Source organism: Caretta caretta, chromosome 25 (assembly GCF_965140235.1).
Source record: "Caretta caretta isolate rCarCar2 chromosome 25, rCarCar1.hap1, whole genome shotgun sequence".
Lineage (NCBI taxonomy): Eukaryota > Metazoa > Chordata > Testudines > Cheloniidae > Caretta > Caretta caretta.
The window spans coordinates 19186505-19213292 of record NC_134230.1 but is presented as its reverse complement, the minus strand read 5'-3'; the positions used below and the strand labels follow the sequence as shown (position 1 = coordinate 19213292).

Genomic DNA, 26788 nt, shown 5'->3' with positions numbered 1-26788 from the left:
GCTGAAAGGCTCATGTTTCTTCTCACCAGGATGTTAGCCCGGTTCTGGAACCCTTCGATTCCTTCCTCTCCCATTAATTAGACTTGAGTGCATATTGAGCGCAGTCAGTTTGCTCTGTGTGTTTATTTGTGCTTGTGTGTGCCATGACTGCATGTGTGTGTGGCTGTGCAGACTCCATGTATGCGCCCAACCAGCCCAGCATATGGTGCTGATAAACCAGAGGCTAGAGACTTTTTTTGGTTGGGTGCATTTTTACATGCGCAAAGGTGGGGGGTCCATAATGCTTTGCTCTGTCATGGTCCAGCAGAGGGAGTTCTGCTGGCTTGCACCACCCAGCATCTATCTGGGGAGCTGGGAATTGACTTGCCATTTTCCTCCTGGAGGAGTCTCCCAACCTGTAAATCCAACCCCCCAGCTGTGGACTGACACTTCTCTTGGGAAGAGCAGGTCTGGGAGTGCAGGGAGCCCTCAGAACATCCTAAGAAAGAAAAATTCAAAGCCTTCCCCAAGCTGAACCCAGGAGAGACCCTGGGGTGCTGGTGGCTGGTCGATTGACTGTGAGCTTCTAAGTGGTTTGTGTTTCTCCATTAGTAAGCTGGCAGTAGGGACACCAAGGTCTAAAGGGATGAGCTGCCATATTACAGAGAAGGAATTCATTGAGGTAACTGCACAGAAACAGTCAAACTAAGAATCACCTCTTCTCTGCTGAGCTTAATTATCCTGCTAGAGAGTTTGATTCTGCTTCATCATGGCCCAGAATTATGCAGGTTCTTTCTCCCGTAGTTATTGTTCTTTCCAGAGGGGAAAAGATGCACTAAACCAAACCACACTGGGGAGATGCTGCAGTGCCGCAAAGCTCATTCCAGATGTCGATTGCAGTTGGGGACAGATGTGTGCATTCAATATCTCTCCAATTTCAGAATACACTGCAGGGAGGTGGGGACTCACAGACTTACAGTCAGAGGGGACCATCGTGATCAGCTAGTCTGACCCCCCACACATTGCAGCCACGGAACCTCACCCACCCACCCCTGCAGTAGACCCCTAACCCCTGGCTGAGTTCCTGAAGTCCTCAAATCATGGTTAAAGACTTGAAGTTACGGAAAATCCACCATTTACACTAGTTCAAACCTGCAAGTGACCTATTCCCCATGCTGCTGAAGAAGGCAAAAAGTGTGGCTTTCCTGAGTGAAACTTCTATAGGAATAGAATCCTGGGGTGGCAGGTGCTTGTTTTTGAGGATTTTGTTGCTGATGTTTAGTTCTTAGGCCTGTTTGGTTTCATTCTTATACAGGTAGGATTATGGGACCAAATTATCTTAAATCGGTGGGGTTGCACCTGTTTACTCAGACAGAAAATTTGGCCTAGGTAATCTGCAAGCAAGATAGTAGTTCCAGAATGATTCTTCAGTGTTTAAGGCCACGAGCCTGACCTTTCATGGCCAGAGAGAACTCCCTTTAAAGTCTCTGCCCTGCTCTACGCTGCAGAATTAGGTAGATGGAAGGCAGCTTATGTCGACCTAACTCTGTAAATGACTACACCAAAATTTCTCTCCCACCAACAAAACTTGCCTGCTACATTGACTTAAGAACTCCACCTCCATGAGAGGTGTAGAGTCAATGTCGATGTAGTTAGGGCAACATGGTGAGAATGTAGACACTGCATTGCTTACATTGACTGTTGCTGGCTTTCAGCAGCCGTCCCACAATGCCCCGCACCGACTGGTGCAAGCGCTGCTGGTGAGGACATGCTCTGCCGATGCAAGGAGCAAAGTGTAGACGCACACAAGTAATGTAATTGCTGTGGCGGCTGTATGACGACATAAATTAGGTCAATTTAATTTTTGTAGTGTAGACATGGCCTCTGTGCCTACAGAGATTCAAACCATGCTGGAAGCTCTCTAGAGAAGCCCGTTGCCAATTGTGCCCACATATCTATTCAGGGGACACCATCACAGGGCCTAATAACATCAGCCACACTATCAGAGGCTCGTTCACCTGCACATCCACCAATGTGATATATGCCATCATGTGCCAGCAATGCCCCTCTGCCATGTACATTGGTCAAACTGGACAGTCTCTACGTAAAAGAATAAATGGACACAAATCAGATGTCAAGAATTATAACATTCATAAACCAGTCGGAGAACACTTCAATCTCTCTGGTCACGCAATCACAGACATGAAGGTCGCTATCTTAAAACAAAAAAACTTCAAATCCAGACTCCAGCGAGAAACAGCTGAATTGGAATTCATTTGCAAATTGGATACTATTAATTTAGGCTTAAATAGAGACTGGGAGTGGCTAAGTCATTATGCAAGGTAGCCTGTTTCCTCTTGTTTTTTCCTCCCCCCCCCCCGATATTCTGGTTTAACTTGGATTTAAACTTGGAGAGTGGTCAGTTTAGATGAGCTATTACCAGCAGGAGAGTGAGTTTGTGTGTGTATGGGGGTGGGGCGGAAGTGAGAAAACCTGGATCTATGCAGGAAATAGCCCGACTTGATTATGTAAAGAGTTGTCACTTTGGATGGGCTAGCACCAGCAGGAGAGTGAATTTGTGTGGGGGGGGTGGAGGGTGAGAAAACCTGGATTTGTGCTGGAAATGGCCCACCTGTTGATCACTTTAGATAAGCTATTACCAGCAGGACAGTGGGGTGGGAGGAGGTATTGTTTCATATTCTCTGTGTGTATATAAAGTCTGCTGCAGTTTCCACGGTACACATCTGATGAAGTGAGCTGTGGCTCACGAAAGCTCATGCTCAAATAAATTGGTTAGTCTCTAAGGTGCCACAAGTACTCCTTTTCTTTTTGCGAATACAGACTAACACGGCTGTTCCTCTGAAATCTAGAGAACCTCTGACACTTAACTGCTCCTGTTCACACTTTCCAGATACTTGCCCTGTTTGCTGCAATGTTTTGGTTTGACAGTTGCCGTTTAAAAGGCTTTAGACTGTGCTTTTCAGGCAGCTGTTGTACACTTTCTGAAAAGGTGATAACAAGCAATTTACACTTGTGATCACTTAGCACCTGCCCTACTAATCAAGCCAGGAGAGGAATTAAAACATAGGGGGATTATATCTCTAGGTTTTTCCTTTCCCTGTTGCAGGCTTTCCAATGTTACAGAGATCTCTCTTGATGAATATAAATGCCTGAGAGAATTCTCCACCACAACAAGTATGTGATACTGTGCCCAGAAGTGGCTGTACAAGACAGGGTGAGTACAGGAGGTCTCTGATGATAAGTCTAGAAACAAAATGACCCCGCCAGCGAGTCAGCAACCAGTTTAATCATAAATACAGCGAGAGTCGTCTAAACTGCACTTTGCAGGGCATGAATGGCTGCGGCATGGAATCTGTCTGGTCTCTCTGGCCGTGGGAAAACAGCAAGCCTACAAATCTTTTTTCTTTTTTCTGACCTCCACTGTAATCATCAGATTCATGGGTCTCAGAAAGGACATTTATTTTGCATACAAAAAGAAACTTTCTGGGCATGACGATAAAATAGCCACTTGCTTTCTGCACAAAGGCGGGGCCGTGTTTAGCAAGGGTTGGCCTGGGCTGCGGAAGGGCAGGCTCTAGACATGTCTACGCTAGGGAAATTTTGTAAAGATTGCTAAAGCCAACTCAGTGCCACAAATGTTCGCACAGCTGCCTGGGAGCCCAGTGTGGATGGCTCTGAGTAGGACTAGATTATATGGTGCTTAAAACTCTGGCTGGTTATGTAGAATCTTCTGAGGGACATGAACAGGTGTTAGCAATGGTGGGAGATTCTTGCAAAATCTCCCCAGTGTAGATAAGGCTTAGGAGCCATGTTTTCACAGTGTGGGAGGACTCCCTTTTCTAGGTGCAATTTAATCCAGGTACAGTACTTGATCCTCTAGCTACCTTATTGCAGGGGAAAGAGTGGTGGTTGGAAATTTACTTTGAAGGTTTTTGCAAAAAGAAAAGGAGGACTTGTGGCATCTTAGAGATTAACCAATTTATTTGAGCATAAGCTTTTGTGAGCTACAGCTCACTTCATCGGATGCATTCAGTGGAAAATGCAGTGAGGATATTTTATACACACAGACCATGAAAAAATGGGTGTTTATCACTTCAAAAGGTTTTCTCTCCCCCCACCCCACTCTCCTGCTGGTAATAGCTTATCTAAAGTGATCACTCTCCTTACAATGTGTATGATAATCAAGGTGGGCCATTTCCAGCACAAATCCAGGGTTTAACAAGAACGACTGAGGAACGGTGGGGTGGGGGGGGTAGGAAAAAACAAGGGGAAATAGGTTACCTTGCATAACGATTTAGCCACTCCCAGTCTCTATTCAAGCCTAAGTTAATTGTTATTGAAGTTAATTGAAATTGAAAGTTTTGTCCTCCTTGAATCCAGCCCTTGGGCAACATACATAAAAAAAAGGCAAGCTGAAGGCCATAAGAATGGCCACACTGGGTCAGCCCAAAGGTCCATCTAGCCCAGTATCCTGTCTTCTAACAGTGGCAATGCCAGGAGCTTCACAGGGAATGAACAGAACAGGGACTCATCAAGTGATCCATCCCCTGTGACCCATTCCCAGCTTCCGGCAAACAGAGGCATGGGGCACTTCAGAGCATGGTTTTGGATCTCCCAGCCAGAAGCTGGTCAGATCATCATGTCCTAGTTGTTCGCCACTAATAAAAACCATCCGATGCTTTCCCAGTGTGACTGCGGAAAACACATTGCTGGCCCTTAGGAACATGTCAGTTGCAGATGCTCCTTTGTGCATTCCAGCTCTAACTGCAGCACCAGGAAGAGTGAGCTAGAGGAAGTTGTCATGGTGACGCAGTGCTTCTGGCACAAAGGATCTTGCTGGAAGCATAGTGATGACTGGGTGGGGGAGGTGGCTTGCATTGTACAGACACCGTGTGGCTGAGCTATGGGTGTCTTGGCAGCCTTCAGAATGCCCTTGCTTTAATGACTGTGTCTCCTATTGTTTGCATTAATTAGGCTGCACCCATACTATCTTTTGCTGTGATCTTGTCAGCTCTCCAATGAAGCAGGGCTGGGCCTAGTTAGTACTTGCATGGAACCCTCCAAAGCACCCAGGTTCAAGTGTGTATTTCCCTTTCCTGCAGTCATGAACAGATGCTCCAACATGCAAAGTGCTGGTGGGGGTGCTGTTTTGGGGATAAGATGTAAACTGCGGTCTTGGCCACTCAGAAAAAAGAAAAGGAGGATTTGTGGCACCTTAGAGACGAACACATTTATTTGAGCATAAGCTTTCATGAGCTACAGCTCACTTCAAATAAATTGGTTCGTCTCTAAGGTGCCACAAGTCCTCCTTTTCTTTTTGCTGATACAGACTAACATGGCTGCTACTCTGAAACCTAAAGATTCAGAGGCACTCTTGGTAATTGTTGTGTGCTGGGTAAATTCCAGCATGAGTAATTGCTTCCTGCCTCCCTAAATCCCCTGTGTCATTTTCCTTGGCTATGGTATTCATCTTCATTTCCTGTCCTGAAAAGTTGTGTAGTGTTGCTCTGTGTTGTTAAACGGGTGCTGTGTCCTGTTCTGGAGGAAACTGCTTGTCAGTCCGGGGCAAAGTAATACCTATAGGCCCTGATCCTGCAGTGATGTCGGCATAGGTGGATTCGGGCTTGCTCAGAGCACCAGTGGGGCCGTGGACAAGCAATGGGGTCTGTTCATGTGGTCAAGCCCGTCAGGAGAAATTTGGGGCCCTGGTGCATCGTGTTCACTGCAACCACTTTCATCTTCACCACAGTCAGATATTTTGGGGGCCCTCCTAAGTGTGGGGTTCCAATACAGTTGTCCCCCTTTCTCCCCATTTCTTCAGCCCTGCATGTGGGTCACGCTGCAGAGTCCAGTCCATGGTTTGTAAAATGCACTGAGAGATCCGTCTGGCTGAAAAGCACTGGACACTCTTAATGATTAGTTATTAATAATTATTCATGATTATTCAGACACCGATATTGTGTGGGATTGGCAAGAAGTGGATTTCTCATTATTGTAGCTATAAGAAAGCTGAGATTGGGTCCAGGTTTCTCTCTCAATTTAGATTTCTAGGTACTAAACTCCTGGTTGTGTAGGAGCTAAACTGTAACAAAGGAAGAGACTGGAGGCTACAAGTGTTAATTGTAAAAAGGGAATGGTTGGAACGGACAAGCCTCGTAACTGGAGAGCCAGACTCGCTTGGCACTAAGCTTCACTGTCACGCTGATCTCTGCCAGCAGGGCTGAGTTTGGCTTGTTGCATGGGGATTGTGATTCATCTCACGGGTGAACTGCAACAAGAGCAGTGGGAAGTTCACGGCTTTCTGGAGGGCTTGTCTAAACACAGAAGTGGCACCCCGTTAACCGTGCCAGTGTAGGTAAAGCAGAACAGCTCCCTAGTGCAGACAGCGTATTCCCGCTATGCTAGTATAAGCCCCTTTTTACTGGCATAACTGTGTCCACACAGGGACTGCAACCAGTATCTCTATTCCAGTAGAAACTCACACCTCTAGCCATAGTCACAGACTGGTACAAACGCTGTGTGTAGACCAGGCCTAAGAAAAGAACGTGCAAAATCTGTAACGTGCTGGCTGGAGCTCTTCTGCCAAGGAAGGAAGAAGCTAGGCACATTTTTGCAACGTTAAGACACTCACGCTATGTGACCACAGAGCGGAAAAGCCTCCTGCTCTTGCCCAACCCAGTTCCCTCGCTGTGGAGGGGATTGCTTTCCTGTGGCTCTGGGGTTCTGTTCCCACAACAACCCTTTTGCTTAATGCCTCCTTCACTGAGCAGACATGTGCTTAAAGGAAGCTTTTCATCCCTGGCAAGACCAAAACAACAGAACATTTATGCAAACAGCAGTTTAACTTTCTTGTAACTTTCGGTCTCCTCCTCCTACCTTAGTGCTGAAGATCCTTCAGTTGGCCCAGATGGGCCAGCTTCTCCTGTGGGAGTGCCTGCTGCCTTGAGTGTTACATCAGACGGTTGCTGTGGAGACAACTGGGGTGCCGCAGATCCAGTATTAATTAGGACTTTCAGGAGAGGAAAAAGGGAGATTGGGATTAAATTCTCTCTCTCCCAAGTATCTTCACTGGCTAAAATCCAGGCCCATGCTGGAGCCAGCTGAGACTGCGTGCAATTCCTGTGGGTGAGATGATTCCAATTCCTCGATTGTTTTGATGTGTTTGTGGTCAATGATGCTTCAAATGACATTTTGGTTGTGTTTGTATCATGTCCCCTGCACTGAGGGGCTGAGGTGGACACTGAGCGGTAGAGATACGAATGTTATAGGCAAGGCAGCAGAAACACCTGTGCTTAAGGTTCCTTAACATGACCTGTTCTAAGTTTTCTAACCCTTTTTCAGTTGCTTATGACTTTAGCAAACTGTTTAAGTTGAAATTTTCCAGGCTTGGTCTCTGCTTCAAGTTGAATTTTTTGTTTTAAGGTTTTTGAAGTTTTGGTCAGTTGTTTTAGAGAACAAGGTTAGTGGAAAATAGGGCTCTGTGTGATAGACCAGTGCCCTTTGGAGCCGCTGGAAAGCCTTCCATTGGGTTCAGTGGGAGTTGGCACACCCTAATGGGCCAGGATTTTCAGATGGGCCCAGTATCCACAAATGGGCCCAGATTTTCAGGAGCTCCCACTGAGAACAGTAGGCATAGAGTGTTTTTGAAAATCTGGCCCTCGAAGGCAGCACGTGGTTGCCTGGGCGGTCTTCATTCTGCCGTTTCCTAACTGGAGTGCTTGACTTTTTTGCACTTGTGGCGGTTTTCCTGTCCCATGGTAGTTTGTCTGGAATTAATGTCTGTCTGTCAGGCGGGAAGGGCCCTCTTTTGCAGGGTGTCTGCTGGTCCTTGCTGCACAGGGCTCTGTGGCAGAGATGTGCAGGGGAGCTGCATGGAGGCTGTAAAATCTGAATGCACCCTGCTGGGATTTCAGTGGATTTCCACTAGGCCCCACTGCTGCCTGGGCCTGGCCGATGTGACGAGCGCTGCTTGGCTTTGCCATGGTACGTCTACAAAGGTCTGTATTTATATGTGGCTTAGACAGCAGGAAATACCCAAACGCCACACAGTGACCATGACAACTGCTCCGGCCCTGCACACACCCCAGCAAGGTGTCTACAGCCCGTGGGGCAGGATGGGTGCGGGGTTTGCAGGCAGCCCCTCCAGTGACCCCACTCGCCAGCACCCCCCTTCCACAGCCCCAGGGGCAGTGTAGCCCCTCCTGGGTGGCTGGAGCAGCAAGCATGTTACCTGGGGGCTGGGAAAGGAAGGGGGCATTAGATCAGCCTGGGGGCCGGAAGGGGGCCGATGGGGGGTGTGGGAGGGAGGCTCTTGGGGGGCTCGGAGGGGGGCAGGCTGCGGCGGGGGGTGGGGGAGGCAGGGTCGGAGGGGGGGTGGGGCAGGCTCTGATGCGGGGAGGGAGGCTGGCTGGCTCCAGGGGGGGCAGGCTCTGGCGGGGGGGTGGGGGGAGGTAGGCTCCAGGGAGGCTGGGGGGGGCGGGCTCCGATGGGGCTCAGAGCTCGGGGGGGGGGGTGGGCTCGAGGTGGGGGTGGGGGGAGGTAGGCTCCAGGGAGGCTGGGGGGGGGGCTCCGATGGGGCTCAGAGCTCGGGGGGGGGGGCGGGCTCTGTTGGGGCTCAGAGCTCGGGGGGGGGATGGGCTTCGGGGGGGGGAGTAGGCTCCAGGGAGGCGGGGGGGGGGCGGGCTCTGTTGGGGCTCAGAGCTCGGGGGGGGGATGGGCTTCGGGGGGGGGAGTAGGCTCCAGGGAGGCGGGGGGGGGCTCCGATGGGGCTCAGAGCTCGGGGGGGGGGATGGGCTCGAGGTGGGGGGGGGAGGTAGGCTCCGAGCTCGGGGGGGCGGGCTCCAGGGAGGCTGGGGGCGGGCTCCGCTGCGGGGGGGGGCGGGCTCTGACCGGCCGGGCCCAGCCCCGGGGCGGGAGCGGCCCGCGCGGGGAGGCTCCTGGGCCCGCCGCGCCGCGCCGCGCTCTGGTGCCGGCTGGGCCCGGCGGAGCGGAGCCGGGAGCCGGCGCCCGGCGGCGATGTCGGACCCGAGCTGCTGGGGCGCGGCGCCGCCCGGCTACCGGGGCCAGCGCGGCCAGGGCGACCTGCTGCAGCGCTCCAAGAGGTGCGGGGGGGCGAGCTGCGTGGGGCGGGGGGGGCTCTGTAGGCTGTGGGGGGGTTACATGCAGTGGGGGGGGGCTCTGTAGGCTGTGGGGGGGTTACATGCAGTGGAGGGGGGCTCTGTAGGCTGTGGGGGGTTACATGCAGTGGAGGGGGGCTCTGTAGGCTGTGGGGGGGTTACATGCAGTGGGGGGGGCTCTGTAGGCTGTGGGGGGTTACATGCAGTGGGGGGGGGCTCTGTAGGCTGTGGGGGGGTTACATTCAGTGGAGGGGGGCTCTGTAGGCTGTGGGGGGGTTACATTCAGTGGAGGGGGGCTCTGTAGGCTGTGGGGGGGTTACATGCAGTGGGGGGGCTCTGTAGGCTGTGGGGGGTTACATGCAGTGGAGGGGGGCTCTGTAGGCTGTGGGGGGGTTACATGCAGTGGGGGGGGCTCTGTAGGCTGTGGGGGGTTACATGCAGTGGGGGGGGGCTCTGTAGGCTGTGGGGGGGTTACATTCAGTGGAGGGGGGCTCTGTAGGCTGTGGGGGGGTTACATGCAGTGGGGGGGCTCTGTAGGCTGTGGGGGGTTACATGCAGTGGGGGGCTCTGTAGGCTGTGGGGGGTTACATTCAGTGGAGGGGGGCTCTGTAGGCTGTGGGGGGGTTACATTCAGTGGAGGGGGGCTCTGTAGGCTGTGGGGGGGTTACATTCAGTGGAGGGGGGCTCTGTAGGCTGGGGGGGGGTTACATGCAGTGGAGGGGGGCTCTGTACACGATGGAGGCTACACATAGGTTCTGGAGTGAGGGGGGGCTGCTGCACCCCCTGGTTTGAAGCGGTTTCCATCAGATCCAGGGTTTACAGTTTGGTCCAATGGCTCTCAGCACCCTCACTGTAAAAACTCTTCCAGCGCCCTGGGGCTACATGGCGGGGGAGGGGGGGAAGGCTCTACGCAGTGGGGGGTCTGTATGTGGCGGGTTACATGCAGTGGGGGGGCTATGTGCTGTGATGCGTGTCTGTGACTCAGGATTTGGGGCCCCCTGGTCCTGCCGCCCTGGGGAGAGGATGTTCCAGGTCTCCAGACTCAAGGTCTGGCTCTGGCTGGGCTCCTCTCCTGCTTGGAGCTGCTGAGCTCTGGGCTGGAGGTGAGGGCCAGAGCAGTGGAGGTAATTGCAGGGGCGTTAAAGTCACTTCAGGGAGCCCCAGTGCAGCGGCAGGATGGAGCTCAAGCTGGGGCGTTGTGCTCTGGAAGGGGAGCCACCTCGGAGTCAGGCCAGGCCCCAGCTAAGGAGTCAAGTAGGAGGATTCAGCGGGGGCAGGAGGGGGCATTTGGTCTGTAAGATCTTTGGGGTTTGCCAGGCAAGGCCTTCGCAATCCAGGTCCTGAGCACACTCCAGCTGGGGCTGTGCTAGCAACACCAGCGTCTCTGTCCTCATTGTCCAGAACAGATCTCGGTTCTTGGGACAGGAATTCCTGCCCAAAGTAGGCTGGGTTTAAAACTAGCCATTAAAACAGCCATTGCTAGCAAGTTCCTGCCATGCGGATAGGGCCCGAGCAGTGCACTGCTCAGGGCAGGTCAACGCTTAAAATGCTGCGTCAATGCAGCTGCTGCGCTTTAATGAAGACGCTGTACGCCAACACGAGGGGCTCTAGTTAGCCCACCTCCCAGAGAGGCAGTAGCTGTGCTGGAGGGAGGAGAAGCCGTCCCGCCGACATAGCCTGTCTACACCTGGGGTTAGGTCAATATCACTATGTTGCTGAGGGGTGTGGATTTTTCATACCCCTGAGTGATACAGGTCTGTAGTGCAGACCAGACCTCAGTTTTGCAAGTATTACCCGTGTTCTTACTCTCTCCCCCAGCCAGAAACCAGGCCAGAGCATTTCACCCCTCTCCTACCAAACAGGTCTTGTTCCCAGACCAGGGGAGCTGTGTTTGCCCAGAGCAGCGGCACTAAACAAATGGCTGCTGCTGGGATGGCCGGAGCTCATTTTTTCCAAAAACATTAATCTTTTTCTGTTGTGTATTTTCTGATTGTTCCCAGGACTAGCCTGTGTGAGGGCTGAGTGGCTGCACCGTCTCGTTAGACAAGCTAAAAATGCTTCCCTAAAAACATGGAATCCAGCTTTTATTTAAATTCAAGAGGGTGATTAATCTACTTTTTAAAATGTTTGCTCCCTAAAAAGGGCTCTTATTTATTATTTGCATTATCTTAGTGCCTACGAGCCTTAGTCAGGGGCCGGGACCTGGTGTGCTGGGAGCTGTACAAACACAGAACAAAAAGAGAGTCCCTGCCCCAACAGTCGGAGCATAAGCCAAGAGACAACATGTGGTTACAGGCAGGGGAGTGCAAGGAAACAATGCAATAATAATGGTCAGGGCGACAGGCAGTGATATCCGCATGCCAGCAGCCTAGCCACTGCCAAGTTGTGTGTAGCATCATGGCAAAGGAGAGCTTTGAGAAGGGGTTTAAGGAGAACAGTGAGGGGGCTTTGAGGGTGTGTACAGGGTGTGAGGGGCAGCCTGGGGGAAAGCACCAAGGCATGTGTTTGAAAATTTAATAAGTGAGCAATGGGGGCAACATTTTGATAGGAGTGAGATTTGAAATCTCTGGTTCCACGTTTAATCCAGGAGTGAGTGTCTTTGATATCTTTATACAATGTGGGTATTTAACTCACTTGCACACAGACTGATACACAACTGTAAAACTGCCTTCCTCAGTCTCAAAATGTCAATGCTTTTTATTATAAAGAGGAATAGGAGAGTGTATTTTCTTAGCAAATTCATGGATCCATCCCCTTCTAGGGCCCAATCCTGCAAACCACAGCTTTAAAGACTTTGTCCCTTTGACTCACATGTATAAAACTTAATGAGTGCTTGCAAGTTTGGGGATGAAATGTCACAATTAAATGGCAGGCGGGGGGAAGAAGAATTTCTGGATAAAATGTCAACTTCAGTTGTATTGGTGGGAGTTTGAGTGGCACCACTGTATCTTGTATAATAGTAATTGTACTCATGGAAGCATATCTGTGAAATGAATGTTCCGTGAAATGACTTTTTAAAAAATACACATAATCAGTGTGATAATCTAAGGAGTCGTGTGCATCCAGCGGAACCTAAGGAGGCCGTAATTCTCCCCAAGGGCTTGGGCAATGCTCTTGTGGTTCATTAGTATTGCTAGAACCCAGAGATGGAATCACAGTGCGGTGTATTTTATAATAGCTAAGAAGCATACAGTGTTGTTTGGTATGATGAAGAGCGCTGTAGTGTGTGAGGAATCCTAGCTTCCTGCCGCGTGGCTGTTGAAATGGCTGGTGCAGAGCTGGAACACCTCAGCAGAGTAGGATGGAGCAGCCTCTGAGTGATCTTGATTTATCTTGATATTTAACTGACCCTTTCTTCCTGCATGGGTGTCAGACCTGCATGTTGTTGGTGTGACGACAGCACTGTACTCTGACCTCAGCCTCTCTCACAGCAAAACCTGGCTATCACATCTGAACTCTAGTGTCATGGGCAGGTGGCTGCGAGATGTTCAGTAGTGCCCATTGGGTTAGGATGGGGTTTAATTGATTAAGGCCTCCGGACTCAGCAGCAAGTTTAGGCCCTGATCTTGCAAGCACTTAAGCCTGTGCTTTAGCTTTTGTTCAAGTTTCTAGCTGTCGTGGTTGCAGAGAAAAGCTTGAAAATGTGACCAAAGTGTGACCTAAAGGCTCTCCCCCTGCCCCCCCAGTTAGTGCAAAGAACCTGAAACGCATTCGTTTTTAGAATCTCCTGAGTTTTAAGCCCATCTCGTGATTTTGGGGGCTTCTGGCTCATAACTTTTGGACAGTTGGGGTGGGTGATGCTGCTGCCCGTGCTGTGCTGTACTCCATTACGTTGCAATAGGCCGTTCTGAAATTCTTTGACAATGCAGACTGTTAAAAAGTAAAGAAGTCACTACGCGAAGGGAATTGTCTGAACCCATTGTTGAGTTAGAACAATGTAGAGAGGAGTGTGTGATTGGGCGGGGACTAAACATGTGCATCACAGCTGCTGTCTGTAAATTGATCTGAGGTGAGTGGCCCAGACAGCAGGCCTGGGTAAGCCCGCTAGCATCTTTCCAGTGAGCTACAGTTCGCGCTAGAAAGCGGCTGACTCTTTCCCTGAATGGTGTAGACAGGGCCTGAGAAATTGGTTAACAGGGCCAGCTGAATTATACTGTCCTCTTGAAGGCAATAGTTTGGTTGTGGCTGACCGCGCTTTGCAGTTGTTAGCCCTTTAAACCCTGGTGTACACTAGCAAAATTACTTGTTGCACCCTGATCTGATGCCAGTTTCGTTTTAAAAAATGAGTGCTACTTTACCTTGTGATTTTAGTCCAGCAGTCTTAACGCTCTTGACTTGGATGTTGCCATTTAACCATTTCAGAAGTGAGGAAACTGAGGCACAGAGCAGGGAAGTGACTTGCCCAAGGTTTCACAGCAAGTCAGTGCCGGATTCAGGAATAGAACCCAGGAGTCCAGACTCAGCTCCTTGTCTCGTGGTTACAACGTGACCTGTGGCCTGCCTACTTATTGAGATCCTGTTTTTTAAAGAAAGGTGTAATTCTCCTGTGTTATCAGACTGGACGTATTGAAAATGTTCCTGGGTGACTTGTGTGGTTTGTATTATGTGGTCTGCACTGTCCCATGCACCTCTGTGACGCTCAGAGGGCGAGGAGATTGGGCTCATCAGGGTGGGGGCATTGCAGGGAAGCAGCTGGGATTGCGTTGCAGTCCTCATCCAGCAACAGTGTGCACTGTGCCTGCGTAGTCTGCACTTGGGTCTGAGTGGACTTGCTTGGCCCCTTGCGTGCCTTTTACTTCAGCTAAAAATGTTTGGGTTGAATTGAATGCTGGTGAAATGTGCCAGAGTGAAATCCTCCACTCAGAGTCAAACTGGGCAGCCGCAGTGCAAGCTTCGCTCTCTGCCTCATCCTGCCCTGGCAGGGCCACCGGTGCGGGAGTTCTATTTCCAGGGCTATTGGACAGACTGGGCCTGTTTTGCAAGTAGGTTCTTTGGATCCCTGGGGAGCTGGTCTAGACCATCCAGTCATTTTCCATAGGCCACCAGACAGCAGACAGCTCATAACAGCTGGTCACCTTGTCACCAGGTTTTGATTTGAGCCCATGTCCAAGGCAAAGGGGCCTGTGTCCCATTCCTCAGAGCCAGCCTGGCCTTGTGGTGCCCTGGAAGGTGTTTGTAACCAGATGCTTATTTCTCTAAACATTCAATGGAGAAATGTGATAGGCCCCTTCTTAGGCCTGGTTCTGTAGGAAAGGCACAAGACACCTGAACGCATTGTGCCCTAATGGTAACGCTTTGGTCGGAAAGCCTTGTCTACGTGTTCTAGCTCTCAGACTCTGCTTCCTGTCTCTCTTGCGGGGCAGCCTGGGGTGGGATTGCCTTGCTTATATTCATGAAATAAACCTAAGACTGATACTGTGAGCTGCTGCCAGGTGGAATGGCCTGGGGTTGTGATAATGAGATAGGTCAGATGATGCAGTTCTCAGCCTGCTGTGGTGTTTACTTCCTGTCTTCTGTAGCAGGCTTTCTTGTGCTGTCACAGGTTGTTGTGAGGGGCTTTTGGGTCACAGTTGCTGCAACATGACAGGTTTCAGAGGAACAGCCGTGTTCATCACATCTGATGAAGTGAGCTGTAGCTCACGAAAGCTCATGCTCAAATAAATTGGTTAGTCTCTAAGGTGCCACAAGTACTCCTTTTCTAGTTGCTGCAACAGTTCCCTGATCTGTGAGCGTGTGCTTGAGGGTGCGATGGTTGCTCTGGTGCTGCTGGAAGGTGACTTTGGAGATGTGCCGCACTGAGGGTGCGTTGTCACATTCTTCTGTAAATAACCTGATCTTTGCTGACTGCTGGTTTCCACTCCATTTTTGGCAAAACTTACAAATGTAGGATTAGAGCCAGAGCACTGGGGGCTGGGTTAGTGCCCCTCACTCCTAACTTTGAGAGTAAGCAGCCGTTTTTGCACAAGGCTTACTTATTTTGGAGGAAGGGAGCCAGATGCAGCTGATGCATCAGGCAGGGTTAAAATGGCGCGAGATAGCTGTAGCACCGAGGGTGGAGTGCGCAGGAACAGGAAACATTATCAGAATCTGTCTGTATAGAGATTACGGGAACTAACCTAGCCAAACGTTTGTGTTCACTTTAAAAATAAACCTCCTGAGGGGGAGTGTGCAGGGTGGTCGTGTCTCTACAAAAAATGATGCATTGTATTGCAGAAATCAGTAAGCTGCACCAAGCTCTTCAGATTTTTACATGCTGCCGTTCTAAAGATTATTTTGGGGAAGTCCTATGGCCTGTGTAATACAGGATGTCTGACTAGAGGGTCACAATGGTCTCTTCTGATCCTGGGATCTATGAATCTATGGAAGACGGCCGTGGTGTTCTGCACATGTTCGCTGTCATTAATTATTTACCATTTCTCTAGAGCTGACCTCTTGACGTGGGTTAACGAGGTGATATGAGAGCTTGCTCGTTTATTAATCAAAATCACTGCAAAACATCCATTCAGATTTGTTTGTTCATTATTCTTGGGGTATCTTATGTATGTCAGTCAATCTTCATCTCAGTGTAGCTACAAATTAGCATTAGAAATTTGCTAACATGGAATTAAAGTAGAAGTGAATCCTCACCGGTCCATGGGTCAGTATTTCAAACGCTTGGGGGTCAGAGGGGAGGGGTTTGCTACTGTAGATGCTATACTTTGTTTAAAAAAAAAAAAAAAAGTCAAATACCAAAACAAACCCACTGGAGTGGGCCAGGAAAAAATGATGGTGGAGGAAGACTGGAACTTCTGGAGTACCAGTCTGTGGCAATCCCTAGCTGCTTTGGAGGAAGGGCAACACACCTGGTGGTATAGGGTTCCTCCAAGGCTGGTTTTTTCTTTACCCCTGTTAATTAGAGGTCCGCTCACGTCTTGCAGCAAGAGCGGAAGAGCTATTCCAAACGTCCGATTTTACCCGTATTTACTGTTGTAACTCTGGATGTTCTTGTTATCCGCTCAAAGGTCCAATCCTTTTCTTGCATTCTGCTGAGCTCTTGGCCTCCTGGAGCTCTGTGTGGGCTCTGGAAAATGCCTTTGCAGCCAGAGGAAACAACTGTCTTTCTAGGCCAGCATTAATATGGGGAGCACTGGGGATACAGCTCCAGCAGGGTAGGTACCAGAGAGACTGCAAGCCCAGTCATAACTGCAGCTGAGAAAAGGCTTCTGTTGCCCCACGCGGGGTAAAGATGAAAATGCTTAAAGACACATATCTAACCCTTGATTTAAAGTATTTCCCTCCTTCCATCCTTCGCGGCTGGTGCTGCAGCATTGCCTCTCTATGCTGCACAGTTCCATCAGCTGGGTAATTAAAATATGGCCTCTAAGTAAACGACTTCTCTGATAGGAATGGCAGGCACCACAAGGGATTTGCAGGTGAGAAATGAGGAGAGGTGTGGGAAGTAGGAAAATTGGTTAGAGCCTGTGGAAGCTTCCTGACATCCTCCAGTGCCTAATGAATATGCCCTTGACGAGCACAAGGTGCGGGCTCACCCTCAGCAAAGGGGACTATTCAGAAAACAATGAATGTGCATGGAAAAATGTTCACACGCTGCTGTGTGGGTACACTGTGTGTCTGTGTGAAGCCACGCCAGGCGTTCCTCCTGCCAGGGGGGTGTTGGGGCCCCCGCATGGCAGGACAGACTAATGCCCACGAGGTGACTGGGTCAGCCGCTGACGTTCGTTTAGTGCAGTCGGTAGCAGGCGGTGCACTGATGCAGTGAGAATACATACAGCAGTTATGGAGGGTCTGTGTGGGGGTTGTCTGGAGCTAAAACATTGTATTGCCTTACTCCTCGTGCAAATAACTTTTTGCATTCATAATTAGACCCCACAGAGAGTCTTCCCAGGCTCCTTGGTTTTCTTTTCTTTGATTTGAAGCTCTGAGCTAATGTGGGTACCTCATGATGGTAAACTGAGTTGTTATTTTTAGTGCCCATGCGAGGGTTTCTGTTCCCAGCTTTGAATGGAAATTCTGCACAGCCTTTTTACTGAGCAGTCTAGGATTACAGAAATCCAGGAGACATAGTTTGACTTACTTTATTTAAATCTGGCTCTCGGGTGTATTCTTGTTTTCATGGAAGATGTGCCTTTGGTCTGACATCTATGGAAATCTCCCCTAATTTTAGTTTGTGACTCTGTAGATTGTGTTTTCCTGCTTCTGGGGTCTGCTCTGAGTGTTTGCTACTTTTTATTCATTGTTAAATAATAAATATTCGGTGTGTCCAGAAATATAGCAGGCAGTCTCACTAGCAAGCAGACACGGGCCTGGCCCCCAAGCACTTACTGACTCCGTTTAATGGGAGAGGAGACTGGAACAATTTTTCAGCCGAGTGTGTTTCATTATATACTCGTCACATCAAGCATCTCTGTCAAGGCACTGAAAGGCAGCTTTTTATACTGGCCACGCAGGTCTGTGACGCAGCGAGGCGTTTGAAGTTACGGATGCTGAAGGTGAAACTCGTTCTCCTATGTGCAATAGACTATACTGGGTTTTTATTAAAAGCTATTTACAAGGGAACATCTGCAAAGATCAGAGGCCTGTAAGTCCTTTGCTCAGAGGAGCATCTTAACAGTTTGTGCAGCGAGAGGCACATTGCACCAAGGATAAACTGTGAATTATAATTGGAAACGTGAGATTAAAATCAGCAGTCTGGAGTCTCATGCGGCTGGCACCTGTTGTTGCTGAAAAGGGAAGTTATTTGTTACAGCAGATCCTGAAGGAGGAGACTGAGCCAGATCCTGCAAATGGATCCTCACAGGCCCAGCCCTCTTGCTGTGTTTACTATCCTGCTCTCAGTACTTGATACACTCAGATGTTCAGCCCAGCACTGATGGTGTCTCATGTGCCCCTTTTCAGCAAAATGGAGGGAGGCCTGGAAGGAACCACTAATTATAACTGAATTTCAATTTAAAAAATTGACAGCTTATACACTGCAAGAAATGCTTAAGGCTATGAGAATGGCTTTATATCGCACTGTGCAGAATTTATATCGCAACTTTTTAAAAAAAACAGAATGCATTGGTCGATTGTTAGTAGGCACAAACAGGATGAGTGTGAGTAATTATATCAGGAATCTTGTGATAATTGGCATTCAGACCCCAGCTGCTAGAGTCATGTGAAATTAAAAATATATTTTTTTAAACAAGTACATTTCTAGCTCTTACAGAGAAAAGCATGAAAATGTGACCTCATGTATCTTAAATACTCAAAAACCTGACCTCAGACCTTACTTCCTCCTGTGCTGCAGTCCAGTTCCTCCCCTGGTTACGGTCAGTCACTGGTTGTGATACTTCCTCCCAGATGATGCCAGTGTCTTCAATATCTTCTGGCACTGTCTTCTGCTAGTTCTCCCCTGACCTTTCTCTTTCCTCCCTCAGGCACCCAATTCAAGGCTGGCTTAGCATGTCTCCCATCTTCTATGTGGGGTACGTGTCCCAACGTCCTGAGCCGACTTTCTTTGATGATATTTTCTAACACGTCTGGCTCTGGCAGCTCCCTGACTTCCCTTTGTTGTTTTGTCTTTCCAGGAAATACGTAGCGTCTTCCTCAGCCATCTGTGATGGGCCACCTCCAGTCACTTCTTGTTAGCGCCTGCCCTGGCCAGTAGCATGCTCAGCACAGTCACATGGTATAATCTGACCTTTAGTTTGGAGTGGACACCTCTGCTTGGCCAGGTGGCGTTCATCCTTCCAAAAGAGAAGTTTGCTTTTCCTGATCTCTGATGCATATCTTTATCCCAAATGTCATCGCACTCTACAGAGAGAGGGACTTGGACCTGTTGGATTTCATTTCCATCCACTCTGTCAGGAATCAGGGCCTGCAGCAGAGCTAGTCTCTGGGCAACCTAACACACCCAGCTATCCTGTAGTAGGCAGCTGGATTTGGTCCCCCACCCGATTGGTGGGAGGGTCAGCATACCAGCTCTTGAGCCAAGCAGCAGCAGTTCGGCTGTGTTAGCCTGCTGGTTCCCAGCCTTGCCCCTTTCTTGCTGCACTTTAGGTAACCTGGCTCTGACCGTTGGCTCTGATTCCTGACCTGTCTCCAGTTCTGACCCTCTGCTCTGATTCTTGACTTTTGAGTCTGACTCTGACACTGGATTCCTATTCCTCGCTTCCGACTCCTACGCTAATCATAGATTCCAGAGGAGACCCCAGTGATCATCTAGTCTGACCTCCTGTATAACACAGGTCAGAGAACTGCCCCAAAACAATTCCTAGAGCAGATCTGGGAACCACTAGGCCTGACCACCCACAACCCTGTCTCTGACACATGTTAACCTTTGCATCTGTTCTCCAGTTTCCTGCCTTCATAATCTGGGTTTTCTCTACATTTACTTTCAGTCCAATTTTTGCTCCTGTTCTCCCTCTGATGGAAGGGCAGTCGTTCTGTTCAACGTCATGCTTTGTAAAGCAGTGTCATTGGCAAAGTCTACTCATCTATGCTAACTGATTTTACCCCTTCAGCGATGCCTGTTGTTGTCTGCTTCATCACCCAGACCGTCGATAGTACAAGGCAAATTGATAAGACACCCTTGTCTAAGTCAAGTCACAATATCGAAACACTCACCCAGGACTGTATCTGATCCTACTGCATATTTGCTTCCATCCTCTAAACTCCTTATTATGTTGATAGCTTGTCTGGTATCCCCTAGCTTCTAGCAATATTTCACGGGTCTCTCTATGGACACTGTCAAACTCTTTCTTAAAGTCAGTGAAGTTAATTAAGATGCCTTTTGCCAAGCAATAGCTTTTTCAGTGATCTGTTGAAGAGCGAATATCTGTTCACAACATGATCTACCTGGACAGAACCCAGCTTGCTCTTGTAGTATGGCATCCACTGTAGTCTTCATTCTGTTCAGCTGATGGTAGCTGATACTTTGCCTGGAATTGATAGCCTTACAGTACCTCCCCTGTTCATGCACTAAGATCCCCCCCTTTTTTGGCAGTGCCACCATGATACCCTCTTTCCAGTCTGGTGGCACTTGTTCTTTCACCCATGTTTGGTTACTTTTGTTAGCTGCTCAGTCAGAATATTGCCTCCTGCCTTCAGTACCTCTGCTTGAATTCTGTCAGTCCCGGGAACTTATACCTGTTTGAGGACTTGGATAGCTGCTACAAGTTCATTGGGTGTTACTGGTCCTGCCTCTATTTGTGCATAATCATCAGCTCTGAACAGTTTAATGTTCTTTCCATTGTCTGGCTTTTTCTTCAGATGTTTTCAGCATCTGTCCATGAGAGTCCCTGAAGGGCATCACAAGGGATGGTCTGGTGCTTCCTGAGAGGTTTTTCACTGTTCTGTAGAGCTGCTTGAAAGTCTCCCTTCTGTGCTTCTGCAACCTCCTGAACCCAAACATTTCTCTCTTGCCTGCATCTCTCCTTTATTTCTTTATCCCTGTCTCTGTCTTTTGCATCCACCTCCAAGAGTTCTGCCTGTCTTGCACTGTTCCTTTTTTGCCTTCAGAGCCTTGTCAATCACTGTTCATGTTCCAGATGTAATCCACGCGTCTTCCTTCTGCCTCCTTCAGTGGCCCATTACTTCCTCTGCTGTCTCAGCTACCATCTTCTGTCAGTTTGACCATCTGTCTTCCAGGTTTTCATCAGCCTGATCCTGTAAAACACCGGAATGGTTGCTAAATGCAATCTGATCTGTGTTTCTTTGTCCTTGAACTTCTCGCTTGCTGTAACACTCCTGTTGCCTATCTTTGTGATCTTTTTGAGCATACATTGTAACATGGCAACTAAAAGATAATGATCTGAGCAAACATCTGCTCTTCTGCTGATTCTGATATCTTTCAAAGAAGATGCCCATCTGTTAGTTATACACTCATGGTCTATCTGATTGACTGTCACATTGTCTGGTGGTCTCCTGTGAGCCTGGGAGTACTATTGTGCTGGAAAAGACAGCCTCCTCTTAAGGGGTTTGTGCCACAGAGATTCAAGAGCCATTTGCCATTATCTTGGATGTCTTCTGCTACTGTGCCCATGACTTCTTCCCAGCCAGTAGAGTTGTTGCCACTTTGTGCTTGGAAGTCTTGCCTGTCATCAGCTTGATGTTGTGGTTAGGCATGACATCCAGGACTGCTGCACCTGCTTGTAGACTGTATCCTTTTCACTGTTGCTTGCTGTGCATTTGTTGGTGCATATCCTTGGATTAATGTTCCCTTGACATGTCTTGTTTCAATCTGGTTGTTAGTCTGTCTTTCACTGGCTCCCAAGCCAGCAGGATTTTCACTGTGATGTGGTCCAGCATAATTCCTACACTTCTTTTCTGTGTTCCTCCTCCTGAGTTGACGGTTGTTAGCGCCTTCAGATACCATCTTCCCACTCCCTGCCCATCTCGTCCCACTATTACACCAAGTATCATCAGGTGGTATTTTTTCATTTCTCATGTAACCTGTGCCAGCTTTCCCGCACCATACGAAGTATGTACATTCCACCTGCCTAGACTTGTTACAGCTTTGGTCATTAGGATTCCATGTCTCAAGATCTCAGGTTCCTTTTGGCTTTCACTGAGCTCTGTCAGATTTGGGTTTTGAGTGTCCTCTGCACCCACTGTCCTCAGGTTTTGATTTAACTGTTTCTGTTGCAGTAAAGTTTTAGCTGAGGGGGTTGCAAACCTAACTGCAGAACCCTCCTCTTCTGTCCAGGCCTGGGACCAGCACTCTGGCTAACAGTGGCAAAGTTTTCAAAAGGAAAAACAGCAACAACAAAAAGAATCCCCACATCTATGGCTTAAAAAAACATGAGATTTTGTTACAGTCTCATGATTCTTGAAAATTTGGGGTTGGAGACTCTCTGCTAGGGGCACTTACGGGGGGGGGTACCAGCACACAGGGACAGAGCCCATGGGTCTGATTCCAAGGCAGTGAGCCTTCCTCGGTTTGCAGGTTGCAATGCCCTCCTCTGTGCTGTAACAGCTGATCTAGGATAAGTCAGAAGATTGGGTTATCCATGGTTATAACACAGTGATTCCTTTGCTTGGATTGGATTCTCAAATATCTTTCCAGCTAGCAAAAGGTTCTCTGCTCCTTCCTGGCCCTGTTGCGCCCTTGGTTTCTTGCTCCTGTTTTCCACATCCTTTGTTTAAAGAAGGCTCTCCAGGTTGAACCTCTGGCCGGGGAGGTAGTCACCAAAGTCCTAGTGTTTGAATACAGACATGGAGCACAGCTGAAAGGGGAAACTGATCCTGCAGCTGTCTTCTATGGAGCAAAAGCCAGCACAGTTTCACCAGTGGTGTCTCTGCAGCTGTGGCAATAGGGCATGCTCGTCCATTCGGGCTCACAGGTATCAGAGCAAAGTGGTTTAAAGTTAGACCATAAACAACAGTGATTTACTGTATTATTTGGTTACGACGGTGAATTTAGGAACCAGAGGGCCTTTTCCATCAAACTCTCATTTATGGGCATGAAACCACTTGCCAGTTTCTTCTTTGCTTCCACTTTTTTAGGTCCTTTTGTCTCTTTTCTATTCTTATTTGCTGGATATTGGCTGTCTGTGAGCTCCATCCTCCCCTAGGTCCAGCTGGAACTGGAAGTCGGACCTGGGCGAGACCAGTTTCCTGTTAAATAAAATCATGCCAGCCCTCTTCAAAAGCATTCGAGAGGCCACGCTCTTCCCTTTTGCTGGGCTCCTCATGCTCTGTTCTGTTATACCAGAGGTGCTGAGCTCTGGGGCTGGCACTCCGGTGGGGCTCTCCTGCATGAATTGGGCGTGCTACAGTTGTAAAGCAAAGCACTTGAAGTGTTGAGATGGTTTATAAATCCCGAAGCCTTATAAACTTCCGCGCCCCTTTGCTTTGGCTTCTGGGAACCATGCAACAATGACACTCTGTTTTCCCTTTCTAGCTGCCGGAGCAGTAACAGGAAAAGCCTGGTGGTGGGAACGCCGTCTCCAACCCTCTCACGGCCTCTCTCCCCGCTCTCTGTGCCGACAGGTAGGGAAGGTCTGAGCTCTGGGGAGCAGGCTATGCACCTGCCGTGGTTTTATCCTGGTTACTTTGGAGGGGCAGTGCGTGGCCCTAAGGTATCTTGAAGGCAGCTTGCTGACACCTTCAGTCCCTTGCAGGATCCTTTGTTGGAAGGACTGGAGGGGCAACACCAGGTTGCCCCTGTGGGTTTTGTTTTTTTTTTATTCAGATTATTATGAAATCCCTTCTCAGTGGTGTATGTGCTGTGTGAAGATGCTGTGGGCCAGAAGTGTTGATTTCTCTATTTTAGCAGTAAGCCGAGCGTCAGCCCCTTGGGACGGGCCTGTGTGTTAGACTTGGGGTTTGCAGAGCGGCAGCTGCACAAGACATGGGTTAATAAATAAAGATTGGAGTGGGGGAGGCCATGTTTTAACTTTGTCCTCGTAGCAATTGCGGTTGTCGTGACAGTGACGGGGACAGTTATCTCCCCACAGGATGTCTCCTGTCTTCACGGAATGGGTTTATTTTCCAATAGGAATATAACAAATCTTTACAGCACAATTTACTTTGTGACTCTTTAACCTTAAGTAACCTCTGCTGTCAGAGGTGAGATCCCAGACAACAAGCCAATGGGCTGGATCAGAAGTTGCATTAATTTCTCTCTCTCTCTCTCTGTCTGCAGCTGGGAGCAGCCCCTTGGATAGCCCACGAAACTTCTCCACTAGCACGTCTGTCAACTTTCCCTTTGCTCGCAGGTAAACCGGGGCTTGCTTTCTCCTTCCCTCTCCTACCCCCAACAGAGAAAGTAAATACCAGCAGACAGGGCTGGACTGAGAGAGAAGTGAAAGAATCCACTCTCATTTACAGTATTGTTTTCATGGCAAAAGGTGGCGCAGTGGGTAACTGCTGGCTGCTGCCTTTCACCTCCAGAGAGCAGTGCACGTGCTCATGGGTGAGAATGTGCTTGGGGATTTCATCATGTTCTTTAATTAATCCATGTCACATTTCAGTGTGATTATCAGTCTCTGTTCAAGAGTTATCCATGGCTGGAGAAAAAGGGCCAGGGGGATTTGCAGGGCCTAGACTGAGAAGGTCCAATGGCAGAGTCACTGCGCAAACCCTGCCTGCTTTGCACCTGACTCAAGCCAGAACTAACATAACAGAGGAAAACTCACTTTGGGTTGTGGGTGGGTGTTTAGAGACAGCCCCAGCTGGGTAGGAAGAGGAGGCCCTCTTTCCTGAGTCCCTTCATAAATTAGAGCACAGCCCAAAAGGGCTTCAGAGCACTTCGTTAGCTGAAGCATTTGTCCCCAGAGTTCTGCTATGTGCAGATTTTCCCCCTTAGCTGTTTGGAGACTGGGCGAGCTGTGATGCCTGCTAGAGCTGTCAGTGTTCCCACGGACAGAGAGAATACGGTAACCCGTGAGCCTAGGAAATGACAGCAAGCCTGGGAGTGTTGTTCTCGGTTACCGTCTTGTTCTTTTTTTCCTTCTTTCTGTTTGTCTCTTTCCTCTGCCACTGTGTCTCGCTCCCTCTTCCTGGCTGATAATCTCCCACCACCCTGCAGTCATGCTCCTCGGACTGACAGGTAATTACGAGAAGGAACCAAGCCTTTCCAGAGAGAGGTGCGGAATGGAGGGGGCCTGTGTTCAGTGGGTAATGCCTGCTCCACTTTGACATGTCTCTTGTCGCTGTGTGTTCCTTCCTCGCTTGTCCTGAGCGTAACCCCCATTGTGGCAGTGCCGGATTTAATCAGTCTGTGACTGGCCTCCATAATTCTCTGCGGCTCCAGGCACAGACACGGCTCTGTTCCCCTCATGCTGCAGTTGGCCAGGAGTTCAGGCCCAAATTCTGCCCCACTTTCACACTTCTCACCAGATTATAAACAGTGTCCTGGATTCTAAACAGCTGCTCCTCTGAAATCTACAACTAGGTCACCAGGAAAAATCGCCAATGCGTGTGCAGGGTGGAGATGGGAACAGTGCTCTCCAGGCCCTGCTGGGTTGATGCCGTTAGCCTCCCTGGTGTACGCAGGCAGAAATGAACAGGAGGTCAGGTTTAATTTCAAGGATCATTAGGGAAAACGGGGAGTGTTAACTCCTTGTTTGCCAAATGGGAAAGAGCTAGGATGGAGCAAGTGACACTTTATTCTCAAGCTGCTAATGATGGGAAAACAGAAAAATGATAATGCAAGCAACTTACGAGGTTGAGCCAGCTCCTGATGCGAGAGTCCTTGGCACTGCTAAAGGCCTTACTGTGGGGGCTTAGCCAATTCTTGTAACTTATCCCGGCGAGCTGCTGGGATAAAGCGGGAATTTTCTGTAATATTTTCATGAATCCTATGTGTGCCTCAGTTTCCCTATGTACTTTGCATTGCTACCCTGTGAAGGGAAAAGGGTCAAGTCTCCTCTTGGGGACAGCGCAGGACACAAGGTCCCCTTGCTGACTGGGCTGTAGTGAATAGGCTCCTTAAGAAACTGGTTGAAACTGACCCAGATCAACAGAGGGTCCAGCAGGACAATGGAAGCCCCAAGGACTGAACAAAGCTCTGGGACGGGGTGGGGGTGAACACAGCATGGCCCTGCCTGGAGACAAAGGACTGGGAGGTGACCAGCAAGGGATAAAGAAAAGGCTTCTGGAAGAAGCTGGCTGCTCTCACCTGGGACTGGCTAAGGAATCTGAGAGAGACAGAGCCTGCGATGGAATTCAGTGCAGTTTGGCTGGTGGATTGCTCTGGCTTGGCTGGAATGAACTATTTTCACCTTCGTTTCTGTGTGCTAATCTAAGGACTCCCAATGCTGCATTCCAGTTGACTAATTAACCCTACTCTGTTTGAAAAACACTGCTTGGTGTCCTGCACATCCTGGCTGCAGTGCCGCACCCCCTGGGGCATGTACAAGTCTGGAAGTAGGAGTCTCTCAGTTGGACTCCCTGAGCAGAAGTCACAGCACGAAGCAGGCTGGCTGAAGCCCAGAGGCTCAGTCTCGAAGGCAGTGGGGCTGCATGGCCTTTCCTGAAGGAACAGTGAGAGCCCTTGGGGGTCTGCATTATGAAGGGTTCTCCAAGAGACTGGTTAAAACAGGGGTGGGCCAAGTTTTTCGCCCAAGGGCCACATCTGGGTATGGAAATTGTATGGTGGGCCATGAATGCTCACAAAATTGGGGGTTGGGGTGTGGGAGGGGGTGAGGGCTCCAGCCGGGGGGGTGCGGGCTCTGTGGTAGGTTCAGAAATGAGTTCAGTGTGCGGGAGGGGGCTCCAGGGCTGGGCAGGCAGTTGGGAGGGCGCAATGTTCCCTCTAATTTTTGACAGGCTGTGTGCGCAAAAAATGTGTTCTGTGCAAATTGTTGTGCTTCTGTGCAAATTTTTGTGAGCGTGGTGTTTCGCCGTGTGTGCGGGGTTTAGGATCTGTGCACGCGCGCACAGCTTAGAGGGAACAGTGGGGTGGGGCTCTGGGGTGCGGCTGGGATCAAGGGGTTCGGAGGGCAGGAGAGGGATATGGGCTCGTGCAGGGACTTGGGGCATGGGAGGCGGTCGGGGTGCAGGCTTCAGGTGGCACTTACCTCAGCAGCTCCCAGAAGCAGTGGCATGTCCCCTCTCCAGCTCCTATGTGGACGTACAGCCAGGCAGCTCTGCACGCTGCCCCGTGCACAGATGCTGCCCCTGCAGCTCCCATTAGCCATGGTTCCCAGCCAGTGGGAACTGTGGGTGCAGCACTTGGGGTGGGGGCA

General features: G+C 49.6%; 1 protein-coding gene across 9 annotated transcripts in view; it reads left to right on the top strand.

Moving 5' to 3' along the window:
* MAST3 (microtubule associated serine/threonine kinase 3) overlaps positions 1–26788 on the top strand; it is a 74525-nt gene that overhangs the window by 20125 nt on the left and 27612 nt on the right. For 4 of the 9 annotated variants that reach the window (XM_048830594.2, XM_048830589.2, XM_048830587.2 and 1 more), the window contains 3 exons: positions 22999–23087; positions 23743–23815; positions 24628–24648. In XM_048830594.2, the coding sequence (XP_048686551.2) occupies positions 22999–23087; positions 23743–23815; positions 24628–24648 (183 nt within the window). Of the gene's footprint in view, positions 1–7033; positions 7126–8974; positions 9102–22998; positions 23088–23742; positions 23816–24627; positions 24686–26788 lie in introns of those variants that run through there. The other 5 variants (XM_048830591.2, XM_048830590.2, XM_075123200.1 and 2 more) reach the window with 4 other exon arrangements.